Source organism: Thermobia domestica, chromosome 10 (genome assembly GCF_964235325.1).
Source record: "Thermobia domestica chromosome 10, izTheDome1.hap1.1, whole genome shotgun sequence".
NCBI lineage: Eukaryota > Metazoa > Arthropoda > Insecta > Zygentoma > Lepismatidae > Thermobia > Thermobia domestica.
The window spans coordinates 224,972,594-224,987,017 of NC_137463.1; the positions used below are offsets into that span (position 1 = coordinate 224,972,594).

General features: G+C 37.1%; 1 protein-coding gene across 1 annotated transcript; it reads right to left on the reverse strand.

Annotated features, from left to right (window-relative positions):
* Positions 1-2,199: 2,199 nt before the first annotated feature.
* On the reverse strand, positions 2,200-12,839 carry LOC145661814 (zinc finger MYM-type protein 1-like). Its single transcript, XM_081727149.1, has 2 exons — positions 12,358-12,839; positions 2,200-3,703 (listed from the first exon to the last, which is right to left on the reverse strand). Exons 1-2 carry the CDS (start codon positions 12,837-12,839, stop codon positions 2,200-2,202), a joined length of 1,986 nt encoding a protein of 661 aa, XP_081583275.1.
* Positions 12,840-14,424: the final 1,585 nt, after the last annotated feature.

Below are 14,424 nucleotides of genomic sequence, written 5' to 3' on the forward strand. Positions count from 1 at the left end.
ATAAGTACATTAATCACACTATTAGATGCCGTTACCTGCGCTGCCGAATAAACGTTTATCTCTTATATTCCGTAACAACAAGTGTCGCTACCTACCTTGTTTAAATGACTACAAGTTGTCCCTGACGTACACTACCTGTTATTATATATATATCTCCTCTTACTAGTCACTTCTCATACAAAGTCGCTCGGCGAGAAACAAATATGTTTTCTATATTTAAAAAGTGCCTTTAAACCATGCAATCAACGTGATTAATATTAGACAACTTATTATTCTCGGTTCATTTTAGCACACTGCAGTACGCAGTATTAGTACTGTGTACTAATTTCATACACAGAATTTCAATAAAGAAGATTCTTCGTTAACTAATATCGTATCATGTTCTAATTACTTTTACATTATCCCCATCTAAAATTCTTGATCTAAAAAATCTGACCTAATGCCTCAATAAAATAGTATGGTTATGTCTCATACGAAATGTCTTCCTTTCATCCAAAGAAACATTATGTCTGTTTCCCTCTACCACTATTATTTCTTCCCTTCATAAATTACTTATAAGTATTCGCTTTTATCCGTCTACTTTACCCTAAACCCTAGATATATAATATTAGCAAAACAAAATAATCTCACTGATAATGTTAGTATAAAAACGTCCCAGCGTGTATGTCACATACGCACGTAAAATTACATTCTTGGTACTAATTCTTGTTCTCCATACTGTCTAATATATTCCGATAATTTAATGGCTAGCAGGGCGCATTTCGTACACGTAGGTCCAAGTTTGATTCACAGTGCTTTTTTCATATAAACCATAATAATCGTTTTACTTTTTTAAACTAGTTTCCCATCTTTCATAGCAAGGAAGTATAAGCCTAAAACGTTAAAGTAAAAAAACCATATGCTCTATACCTACAAAAGGCGCTTGTCCGACATTCAATTAATGAAACTGAGACGCGACTTTGAGCTAAATAACATTTTCAAATACTCTCCTCTCATTTACAACACAAACTCCTATCTATTAGTTTAGGACCGCTGTAAATCACGAGGTGAATATATAATATAAAACACGAAGCTTACCAAAAGAAATTAACTATATACCGTATTTTAGTTCACGTAACTGATTCAAACACGAATAAATCTTCTTTGTGGCTACGTGGTTAGCGTACGCGCCTTTGGCGTGGGGATTGAATTCCCTGCTGAAGCTCAATGATTCTAATTCAACGTTAATCAGTAGGTACATGTCCCACATAACTATGGTGCTAAAAAGGGACGCTAAACTTCAAATCAAATACGATTATTTGTACCATCAAGGAACAATAAGAAAAAATCTAAATTTTCTCATAAAATGATTACAAAAGTATCACATACCAAGCTTTTATTCAGCTCCTGCATTTTACAAACAACATTTTTTCCAGATGCGCCTCAAAATGAAAAAGGTTGGAAACCACTGACATATGCTAACAATTATAAAAATATTATTCGTCACCGAAATTCAAACTTATGTTCAGTTCAATAGTACTAAAGATAAAAATAAGCAAAATTCAAAGCAGGTGTAGGCTACCCAGTTCCTTTCCCCTACTGTAAATGTTAATACCACACACAAAAATAATAAAAATTAGTACCATATTACATAAGTAATCAGTTTCACACATCATTTAATGGTCTTTTCATGTAACACTAACTTCTTATATTTTGAAGATATGCTATGGTCCTATGAACAAGAAAATAATCGCATATTTATTATAAAATGTGTCCGTTTGTGTGTCTATCAGTGGCGGCTCGTGCTTTGAATTTTAGGTGGTGCACAATACAGGGTGGCCCAAAAGTAGGTATATACCCCTGCATTGATCAAGTATAACATTCTAGTTTATGGGTTTATTTGCTCCGGCTCTTCTGAGCTTAAGATATAAGTAAAATACATTAAGAATAAATAATAAACTAAGTCTATCTGATGGATAACAATAAGAAATGATATTAAATGCAATGAGCTGAACAGTACGGTACTGTATACCTACTTTTGGACCACTCATGACCTCGTATTTTTCATTATTATTAATATTATTATAAATAATAGTAATAGAGCACAGGCTATAGGTTAGTGGCGATTCATGACCCAAAGATTTAGTAATGAGAAAAGTACTAAGTATTTCTCAATTAATAAATAGAAAATTTAGTGTAAAGAAAATAAAAATATTTACCCTACTTGTAGAGAAAATCCATTCTTCTTTCTTTGCTTCTGGCAAACTTTTCAATAACTTTGTTATTAAAGTCCTTGATTCCCATAATAAAGTCTCTTTCAATTGATAGCATTGCAAGAGCAGATAACCGTTCCTGAGACATCGAATTTCTCAGAAATGTTTTCACACGTTTCAATGTGCTAAAGCAACGTTCTGCTTCTGATGTTGTCATTGGAATTGTAACGATAATTTTTAGAAGTTTTTCACATTCACTAAACGTTGATGACAAATTATTTTCGCAAATGAAATCTAATAAACAGAGAGCACCAGACATTGCTCTGAACTCTTGCATACCGTAAATTACACCAAGTTCCGTTCGAAGTTTTTTCAGATCTAAGCAAGGATACGCGTCACATGTCGCTTGCAACTGTTCGTCAGGGAAATGTGTGTTGTACTTCAAAAAGTTGTTGGGGGTAACCAGAGAGGCTGCAGTAAGGTGTCCACTGAAGCTAAATCTGTTTTTGGCCTGGCAAACAATAACATCACACACCTCTTTCGCTTCTCTTTTCCACGCGGAAATGTATTTTCTCCTTTTCTCAGGTGGTTCACATTCAACGTCACCAATATTCTCTCGGACTTCCAATATCTTTCGCTCAAAAGACTGGAGAATCTCTCTGACGTAAACAGCATCAATGTCTCGTTTCTGCAATTGATTGTATAAGATGTCGACGTGAGGCATTATAGAATGAAAAAATGACAGCCAAAAGTTCAAACTTTCCCTTTGTAAAGTTTCAATATGACGGGATGCTTGGTCGATGGTACTATTATTCAAGTCTGTATTTTGGATTGTTTCGAAGCACCTAATCAGCTCTTCTCTATATTCATAAACAGTGTTCACACTCCGCAAATTAAAATTCCATCTCGTTGGAACAGATCGTGGCAACCGCTTTCTTACTATGTCGTCCAATATAGATGTCCGCTGTGGAGAATTTGAAAAGAAAGTACAAATACCCTGTAGATTTGCAAAGAAAATCTTGACGTTTCTATTAGTCGACGCTGCATTTAACATAATCAAATTGAGTTGATGAGCATGACAGTGAACGTAAGCAGCACTTGGATAATCTTTTTTCACAATAACCTGTACACCACCAGAAGAACCACTCATTACTGCAGCACCGTCGTATGTTTGTGATATCAACTTCTCTTTATTATTTACCACGTGGAGACCAACTTCTTCAATAATACAAGAAGCCAAAGTTCGAGCGTCGTGTTTAGAGGGAGTGACGAAGTTCCAAAATCGTTCCACTGGTTTGCCATTGACAATGTACCTGTAGACAATCACCATTTGAAATACGTTAGCTACGTCACTTGTTTCATCTGCTATGACAGATAAAAATTCCGCCTCTCTTATTTCCTGAGCGATTTCTTCATGGCATACTTCAAGCATGCAGTGGAGAAGCTCATTTTGTATAATTTTTGAGGTACCCTTAAATACTGTTGCGCATTCTAAATGACTTTTGAGAGCGCTGTCAAGTTCAGCACTAAAATTAATTAATCCACGAAATACGCCTGGATTTGAAGAAGAGTCTGTTTCATCATGCCCTCTTAAAGCCAGTTCGAAGGCGCCACAAAACCGAATGCAATTGATAATTATATTGAGCACGTACCTGTTTTGCGTCACTTTTTGATTGTGGTTCTGAATGGACAGCCTATAACCAGCATCCAGTTGAGCAGCAATATTCACATTTCCCAACACAGTTAGATTAAGAACGTGTTTTATATGGGCTGACGAATTTTCATGTTTTTTTATTTTGTCGTGCAGATGCTGGATATCCACAACACCTTTTTTACTCCACGCATCTTCCCCTGCCCCGAACAACAAACACGGAAAACAAAACAAAGCATTTTTAATTTCACATCCACATAACCACTTATGCTGTTCGTACAAATTTGGATTAAACTTCCTTGTAAATGTTCGTTTCGCACTTCTTATTACTTGTGTTATATTGAGAGTCGGAATCGGCCTTCCGATGTTTTTCACAAGTAGCTTTGCTTCTAAACTTCTTTTTGAAAACGGCTCATTTAACAGAGACGTTACAGAATTCATTGTTACTTCACGTATATAAGGGACAGACATAATTATGCAATCACAGCAATCATGTTCCAATGAACAACAAAGACCGGTACACGCACGCACACACACATACACAAACACACAACACTACGAACAGATTCGACAATTCGATCTCACTAGCAGCTTCGTGAACATACTCCCGTCCGACTCTAAATAAAAGATTTTTTCCAGTGTGGTTTATTTTGCCATCGAAGAAACCATCGAAATACTCCCCCTCAAAGACCTTTTAGTAAGAGGGGTGTTAGCCCTTATTTAAGCAGCCAAAGGCGTGGGTGCTAGTAGGCTGAAGGGGGAAGTAAAAAAGGACAAGGGTTTCGTTCCGTATGTTCTACATTGTTTCTGCGAGGACATTGGTTAGTTGAGGGCTTGCAGTCCGCTTTAAAATCTCATCCCCTCCTCCAATTAACGCTCTTTTTTTGCTCTCCAAAAAGGAAAATATTCTGTCTATGCTGCCAAATTTCTACTCATTCAGATACAAGTGTATTAAATATTGACACCCTCAATCTATCTTCACTCTTCACGGGGTCGCCTTTACTGTCTTCATAGCTGCCTTTATCTTACTTGGTTGACAGAACCAATAGTTATGAGCACTTGGCAATCTCGCATTTAGGCAAGGCACAAGTTTTTTTTTTTCCTCTATGCAACTTGGAGGAGCGGACTATTCCCCTTCAGGCGAGAACCGTGTCAACCAATATTGCAGGGGGAGGGATGGTCGAGAATTTCCCGTTCCAAAGCGTTTCGTTTTGGAAAACTTGTGTTTGTTGGTAGAATTGTTTGTAAACGATCTGCAAACATAGTAGATCCTTATGAGGCGCTATAAGAATCCTTGCACCTCGCAACCCCCGCAGTAGCCAAGCTGGGGAGCTTGTCAAACTCGCAAGCAGAAAGCTATTAGCCAACCCCATTTGAAACGCACTTCTTTAAGGAAAGATTATGTTGACAATAAAACGAAAAGTGATTTAGCACAAATAAAATTGAAAATATTGGAAGGAGGTTTGTACAAACATGCAAACATTAAGAGAAACCGCCGCTGGTGTCTATACAACTATTCTTTTAATATGTAAAATAATAACTACGCCTCGTCCTAACGGAGAGGTCCAAGCAATCCAAAATTCCTTGCTATTTGTTTATCGTCTTTGGCTTTCGGCGCGGAAGATCATAATTCGATTCCCGGCAAGTCACAGATTGTGTTCAATTTTAGTGCCATATAAGTAAAAAACTCCATCGAACAAAAAAAATTTAGCGTACGGTTTTCCACGTGGGAGGGCCCTGGTTCAAATCCAAGTGCAATGACCAATATTAAATCCCTGTAGCCTCCATATTACATTACACTACACCTTAGTTAATTTATAATTACATATAAGTACATCGAGTCATATGGTTTTCGATGCCGGAAAATCCGCAATCAATTCCCGATAAAAACAAACACTTCCGTCCCCCTTATACTCCCAACAATTACAAATGTTTTGCGTGTATTTCATTTCCAATGTCCCTTCTCATACGAAAAAAAAGAAAACATAAACATAAAACAAGAAAAAAACAAAGCCAGTACTTACAGATAAATTCTTCTTCTCTGTTAACTTCTATAGAATACAATTCACCAACTCAAATGCATCGTGCTTTTATTTCTTCAAATGTAACCACTTGATTTGCATCAAAGTTTGTATACCAACAAAAATAAATCCAGAAAGTTCTACCAAATTCTAGAACCTTCTCACTCTCGATAACTCATATATTACATCCTCTGTTTCGCCCAACCTCCCCTGCGGGCACTTATGTTAAAACAGATGGCGGTCTCTTTTCTTAAAGAACCCTTGTCGTTCTGAATTAATTTTCCTGTCGCGTCCTAAACCTGCCGGGTTGCAGTTTTGTTTGCCTGTTGTTTCCCCAAACAATTAATCTTTAAAGGACTGCGTTTCCGTTTCAAAAAAGTCTTTCAAAATCAAACGGTTGACATTAATTATACACTTCAAGAACCATGCGTGAATTCTTTACATTATTAATTACTTCCTTTATATTAAAATGTCCACCCTACCCAGAACTAAATTAACATTATTTTCTCATTTAAACCCAAAACAATTTATTTTCAGTAACTAATGTTGTTTTGTTTAAATTTGTCGCTATAATTCAAAGCACTACAAAGTCTGCCGATTCAATCAATCTAATGTCACACCCTCGTTACAAATGCATTCCACTTATCACTTTATAAAGACCACATTCAAAGATGGGCAAGCTCGTTTAAACATTCAAAATGTTACAAAATACACAGAAAATAATTAATCAACATGAAGTACAAGCACAGCCGACCGTTTCGTTCAATTTCATATTCAAAAATTAATCTTGTCACTTTATCATGCTCTACAAAGGAACGCATATAAAAAAAAGTGAACAAAAAATATGTAGGTCGTTATTACGTAGGCAAAATAATGAAACTACAGTCCGGTACAGCATAATTACATGTTAGTAATTGTTCCTAAAGTACCGGTAAAAAAAGCCGTAATAATTCAATTACAATTGAACCTTTGTACTTCAATGAGAGTACTTAGAGTAATCAAAATATTCATTACTTCAACGACAATATGTACATAGAGTACCTAGAATAATTAAAGTGTAAATACTTAGAGTCCTTAGTGTATGTACTGAAACTAATTGAAAAAGGCGACACAGTAATTGAAAGTGGGGTACAGATGCAGATACATCTACTTAGGGCTTATACTACTGCTTGGCTTTCGAGACCTGTGAGTTTTTAGGGGAGCTAACTACTGGAAAAAAATACATTTTTGAATCACTGTAATATATAAATGATTATATAAAAATTGAATGTAACTATGTGTGCCTGATCATCACGGTCAAATTGCAAACTCAAATGAAATGACTTTCGGTATATAGTTAGGCCTTAATCCAAATTGAGATGTTACATTCCTTTCATTATAATGCATAATATCCTAAGGAGGTAGTGAGGATCCGAATTTTTGCGAAAAGAAAATGAGTATCTCGCAAGCTGTTAAACTTACGGAGCTGAAATTCAGTGTATTAACTCTTTATTGAAAATAAACAGAATGTGTCCTAGCATTTTTTTTAAATTCTCCTTTATGTGTTTGTGGGGGAGGGGGCACTTTCTATATATGGAAAATTGGTAGTGAGTTGGTTTGTAAAAATGATCGAAAACGATCCATATTAGTTAAGAAAAAATCAGAAACAAAAAATACAGTGCTTGGCTTCATATATCCATTGCTTTCTACTATAATAATTGTTGAAGCTTATGTTTATTATATGGAGCGCTTACAGCACAGGGCAATCAACCCATGAAGTTGTGAGAAAAATAGGCATAAAATTTGTACTGTAAGCTTAATTACACGGAAATTTTAAGTTTTGATTGTACGCATAATTATATGGAGATTTTTACTCTTTTTTTTCTTTACGTTGGTCTACTTACCTTGGTTTGGAAGTGTCAAATTTCATCCTTTTTTCCACTGAAAAGTATCGATAATTCATCAAGGAAATAATTATACTATGATAATTTAATTGAAATTCATCGTAATTTGGCCCATGGCAAACAGCAGTGTGGTAACTGAAGGGAAGAAAGAGGGAAATTCCCATTCACCTCTGAACACTTTCCAGGAACCTCGTTCCCTTTAGCTTTCTAGAGGGGGGAGGAAACTTGGTAATGGCATCCAACCTTCATGTGTAATTTTCAAAAATTAAATTTATAAACAAATAAGAAATCATCAGTTTATCAGGCTTTAATTGATAATTTATGTACAGTGGGGGACACTTCTAAATGGTACAGCCATATGGAGATTTACGGCTAAGGTGTACCATTTAGAAGTGTCCCCCACTGTACAAGATTCCCTATCGAAGGGGTGATAGATGAAGTTTCTGTTCTCCATGAGTCGACATTGCCAACTGACATGGTCGATATGGAAAATATGTTGAATGATGATAGAGAGATGATACTTCTTGCTGAGTATTTCAAAACTGACCAAGAAAAATCGTTATCAGACTTAAGTCTAACAAGCAGATTGTCGATGAGGAGTTGCAGAAATCGTTTAGAAGTATTATCAATTTGCATGACAGAGTGCGAACGGGGATTTCCCGTTATGATTTTACAGATGACTGATATTAGAAATAGACTAAGTGCTCAAACATTGTCTAACTTGTTGTTCATCAATGTTAATGGCCTACCGCTAGAAAAGCTCAAAGTAGACGAGCTAGCTATTTCTTGGCTGAAGGATGGGCGTCATTCCGCTGCGGATGATTTACCACGAAAAAGTTCTGGAGGCCAATAGGAAAGAAACCCGATTTCAGATTTGTGGAAAATGTATACTTGTATTACAAATGGCTTATTTGTGTTATTCAACTTTGTACCTAATTTTTAGTAAGTCTTTTCTTTGCTTTAGGTAAACTACTTTGAATAAATATTCATAATAAATGCAATTATGCGTATTTGTAACTTAAATTGAACGTGGTGTTTTAGTGATTACACAAATTACAATTATGAACATACTTTATGGAGATGCTCTCACATAGGATACCGGAGCACCTTTATACACTATGAAAAACTGATTTTTCAAGTCTTTGTGAGAAAAATACTGTGAACTGAGAAACCATAACATTTTCCATATTGTACAGGGCCTTTTTCCTGCGAATAGAAGTTCCTTTTGGAATGCGTTCAGAAATTAACATTTGCAAGAATATTCTCTTAGTACAAGTATATTTTATTCACACACTAATTCCCCCTCCCCCACCTCGAACTGTTTCAATTTCCTCACTGACAAACACTTCACCATATTATATCTTAAAGATCAGATCCACCGTTATTGTAACAGAGTGGTGCTTGAGCGATTGACTAGAAATTCAAACTCCGATTAGTGACAATTTCACAGTCTTGTCTTATTACAAGTGTAAATTGTTTTAGTCAGTACAGAAGAGGCCGTGGATCGTGTTCAGAGATGATGACGATGGATTTTGATGAGTCAGAGTAGGTCACAATGGATGAGAGTGGTTCATGGTGGGTGGTAGGTCAGAGTGGGTCATTGTATGTGGTGGGTCAGTGGGTCGTGGGTCACGGTGGGTCGTGGGTCAAGTTTTCATTGACCCACGCCAACTGGTATACGGTCTGCCACAAAACACTTTTTTCTTTTGGTGCTAAATCCAGTGTTAGCAATCATTTTCATCAATTGAATTCACAAAATTGGAATGGTCCCTTGTGAGTTTTGCGTTACATTATGCTCCCCAATTTTTGAGAAGGCTGATATGGAATAAGGCCCCACATCTCATATAGTCTCGGTGCTTCGATAAAGGACATAACACTTATAACTGAGTTTTGCATATTTTGCGTTACATTACCGTACGTTCCACAGTTTTTGCGAAGATTGGTATAAAATAAGGCCGAACGTCTCATATGGTCTGGGTGCTACAATAAAGGACATAACAGTTTTAACTGTGGTTTGAATTACGTTACCCTCCACTATTTGTGGAAGGCTGGTATAAAATAAGGCCCCATGTCTCATATGTTTTCGGTGCTACAAGAGACGCTAGACTTCCACGAACAAACTTGTTTAAAATAAGCAAATAATAGCTTTAGATTCCAATTTTACCGTCACGGCAAAATAGAGTTTAAAGTCAACCTGAAGGTTCAAGATGCTGAAAAGAACTTTGACAACACAATTTCCTTTAATAATAATGATAATAACATTCTTGCGTTCTCTAAACTTTCGCTCGCAATATATATTCTTAGAATTTATATTAATGTTCGTTTTACAAAATAAGGAAGTAATACCAAAAGGTTGAAAATAAAAGATTCTATTAACGGAGGTGCCAACGCGTCCTTCACTAATTTTTTTCTACGAAGGTCATATTGCAAACGGTCGGCCGGTCATTGAAGAAGGAATGAATTTCCCCCGGATGAAACAAAAACATTTACATCCATCAATGAATTCGGAAACTTTCACTTGTCACGGCTAGTGGGCTGCTACTAATATATTATTACTTCTTCGTTTTTCTTTAATGGAAATAAATATGTTAATAAAAAGAAAGAAAATGAGTCTTTTAATTACAAGTCACGCACCTTAGATCAACCGTTTTATATGTTTTTGTTAATTGATGTTTCTAAGGAACTACTAACAATAAAGTATCAACTTCAAGGATTTCAAACAATACAGAAAATTTATTTTAGAATATAAAATCGCAGTTCCTTTTTAGACTTCCATACATCATCATCATCTTCATCATAGGCGTCTCTGGCGGAGGGACGAGGGGGTCGTGTCCCCCCAATATTTTGATCGAAGATAATAAATAGGTTGGGCTAGGTAGCACCATTTTAGTCACTTTCTTCGATGCCCCCCCCCCCAAATTTTACATGCCAGAGACGCCAGTGATCATCATCATCATTATAGGTATTCTGCCCTTACCGGCAGGTCACTTGCAGCAGCTGAGAGGCTTCCATGCTCCACGGTCCTCCACTAACCTCTTCGTCTTTACGTATGATCTTTCTGTTTTTATATCATCCATTAATTGTAGTCTCCTTCGTCCCCTCCCTCTCTTTCCTGTCGCCATACCCTCATGATATAATTTCTTCTTAGGCAATGTCCCAACCAGTTTCTCTTCCTCTTCTTAACAATATCTAAAAGTGTTCATTTCTCCCCCACGAATTCTAACACCCTCTCATTCATTTTCCGATCGACTCGACTAATTCTTTGGATTCTTCTCCACACGCACATTTCGAAGGCTTCCAGTCGTTTTTCATCACTTTTAAGTAATGTCCATGTTTCCGCCCCATACAATACAACACTCCACACGAAGCATTTTATGAGACTTTTTATTCAACTCTTTATTCAAGATCCCATAAAACAGACTTTTCTTCCTCCTAAAGTCTTCTTTCGCCATTCCTATCCTTGCTTTTATTTCACGTTCTCACTTCATGTCATTACTAAGAATACGAAGCCTTCCATACTGTGCTATGCGTAAGGGCGGGAAGTCTTGTAGAACAGTTACAGGTATGTCTGTCTGGCATGGTAAGGTACAGCGTTTTAACAATAAGTCCCATATTTTCGCTTATCCCTATACTCAAAACGGAAGCAGTGGCGGACCAGGGGGGGGGCGATCGCCCCCCCCAGAACAGGAAACTTTCTTACTTTATATGCATAAATAAAATCTATCCCAGAGTTTGGAGCCCTTAAAAGTTGCATTATGACAACCCACCGCCCCCCCCCCAGAATTCGGTCCTGGATCCGCCCCTGGTGGCGGACCTAGCCCAGGGACGGGGGCATAGAAACCCGTTTTTTGAGATACAAAAATAATTGACGCTATTATTTATATACTTCTGAAAGTTCATAGTAGGTCTTGCTGTTATTCTTTATTGGAAAATTTTTGAAACATTATATACTTTCAGTTACAGTTTTTCTGTTATGCAAGGTGTGGTGCACATCGGCGCGCCTGCACATCCGCACAGTACGATTTTCGTGCACATCGACACGGTATTTTTTATCTTTATTTATTATCGTGCTAATCCGCACGCTCCCTGAGGCAAGGTGCGCAGAGGGGTGGAAACCTCTTTACATAGAAAAGGGAATTGACTATAAGAAACTGGCTACAAAGTTATAAAATATGAAAACAAAACAAATCCAGTACAACATTACGCACATTCATGCAAAACTTTTTAACTACATACAATTTGCTACAAACTGAAATATTGAAATTAAACTACATCAGTACAAAATTACGCATGTTCAAGCAACACTTCACAGCTACAAAATTTAGTTTGGATACAAACTTATGCAAAACACATTTATGCAAAATATGTAAAAATATATGTTGATACATCTGGACGACCTATAACATGCCGCTCAAAAGCATGAAAAAAAAAAAAAAACAAACAATGACTACATAATTACATCGCATTCGATCCATATCCCTAGGCGGCTCCGACAGGAGCCTTGTCGAGTATATCCATACTAACTGCACCTTGTCGAAAATAATACATGCTACAAACTTATGAATATTTACACATTACAATATCTAGCCTACTCGAGTTTATGCACGTACCTCAATCTCCTGAGACATCTCTTCAAGTCACCATCTTCTCCAAAATTTTCCAGTATTTGATTTATCCTGTCATCCAGCTTCATATATGTCAACCTTCTCCTCTTCTGGCTGCTGCTAAACACTTCCTGTCTGTTAAGGACATGGAATCTGGATGTGACATCTGCTTTCAACATCTTTATAAGAGAGAAGAGATGCAGTGAATTTCTTGATATGGTGCTGTTCAATCGATGATGCCAACCTTCATCGACGTTGTTTGTCCTGTGCCTTTGCCCACTGCAGTTCCACATTTTTCTAGGTACGTTAGCATTCTCCAGCCATTGTTCAACAAAATATTCATTGAACGCCTCAACCTTTTCTCCTGTTGGACAGTCCTCCATGATGACCAACCAATCTTCGTCAACGCACTCCAGAGGCACAAGTGCCAGAGAAGCACACATCCACACATGGTTGCGTATATCTTCTTTTTTTGTGTACTCCTCCATCATGCCGAGAGCCTGTACCTTCTGCCAAATTGCCTGGTTAAAGTGATTGTTGCACCCTGAGATCTGAGCAGCGGGGAATACAGCCTTCAGAGCATTCACAGCTGCTGCTTCGAAGTCGACTTTCAGCAATTTTGGGTTAGCTCCACACCATGATTTTACGAATGAAAACAGATGTCTGTACGTGACGTCACGTTTGTCGGGCAGCAATGCATAAAGAACGGGCACGACCGATGTACTACTATGTTTACTTCCAATATCAGCTTGTATGGCATATAGAGCCTGTCTATTCTACCTGTGCCCTCGGAAACTATGCGAACTATACTTTGGCCCAACCCCCGCCGCCCTCTGACGGAGGAAACCCTCCCTTTGCTTAGGGAAAAGAAGCGAATGACTTCAGCTTTGTTGCCAATTTGTCATTCAGTCGTTTGGTCTTGACGAGTGAAGATCGTAGGCTACTTAGAGTGGCTAATAAGACAGACCACAGCGAAGCCCGTGAAATAATTCATTGTGGCCACGCTTCCGCATCTAACAATTGAAAGATCTCGGCCGCAGCAACTTATCCCTCTTCTTTCGAGGTAGGGACGAGAAATCACATATTGACAGTAGCGCCAGCAGTGGCACAGTTGAGATGGAAAGGCTCTAGTTGTGTTAAATGTTTACAGGAACTCTTAAAAGTCCCATCCAAGAACCATTCCTCACTGTTTTTCAGTGTACGTCGCATAACCGAAACACAAAATCCTTTTGTCTTCTTCTAATCTGTCGTATTGCAAGAATGAGGATCCATCCTCAAATAGGAGATTATCATCAATGAAGGTAATGTTGCTAAGCGTTGGTGTGCCCTGTTTCAAGCCGAGAGCTTTTCTCCTTGCTTTGTGCAAATAGCCTTTCTTGTCGCTGTACATTGGGATTTTTATCACCAAATCTAAACCTTGGTTTACTGGTACTGTCATATCGTCTTTGAAGATATGATTTACCGGTGTAAATATTTCTTCCTCTGCTCTTCTCTTGCAATTTGCGAGTTGTTTTCTTATCTCGCAAACAGCGACGTCTGGCATACATGTGTGATTTCTCTCTACAATTGCTGTTTCCTCCACCAACTTCACTTTGCCAGGACAGTTCGAAGTCCTCTTCACACACAACTGAAAGAAAGATGCAGATTTGATTAATTACGTTTTACTTCATAAATAATAATAATAATAATAATAATAATAATAATAATAATAATAGTAATAATAATACATATGGATTTGATTAATTAAGTTTTCCAAAATAAATGTAATTATAACTTTCAGGTATATTATAAACTCTCAAGCCTTTTGCTTACAACTTTCAAAATTGGCTTTACAACGACTTATCAAAAAGATAGTCGTAAACCTGGTTCGTTTGCTGAGATAAAAATTCGAAGTGGTAGTATTTCTTTGGCATAAAAATATTAGCTTCGATATTTAAATACCATTAATATCACCTTTTTAATAAAACTGACAACGTCTATAAACGATGTTAAACTGGTTTATTATTTGATATAACTTATAATATCCTTTTCTTAAAACTGTTAAGTACACAAATTCACTGACTAGGTAACCAT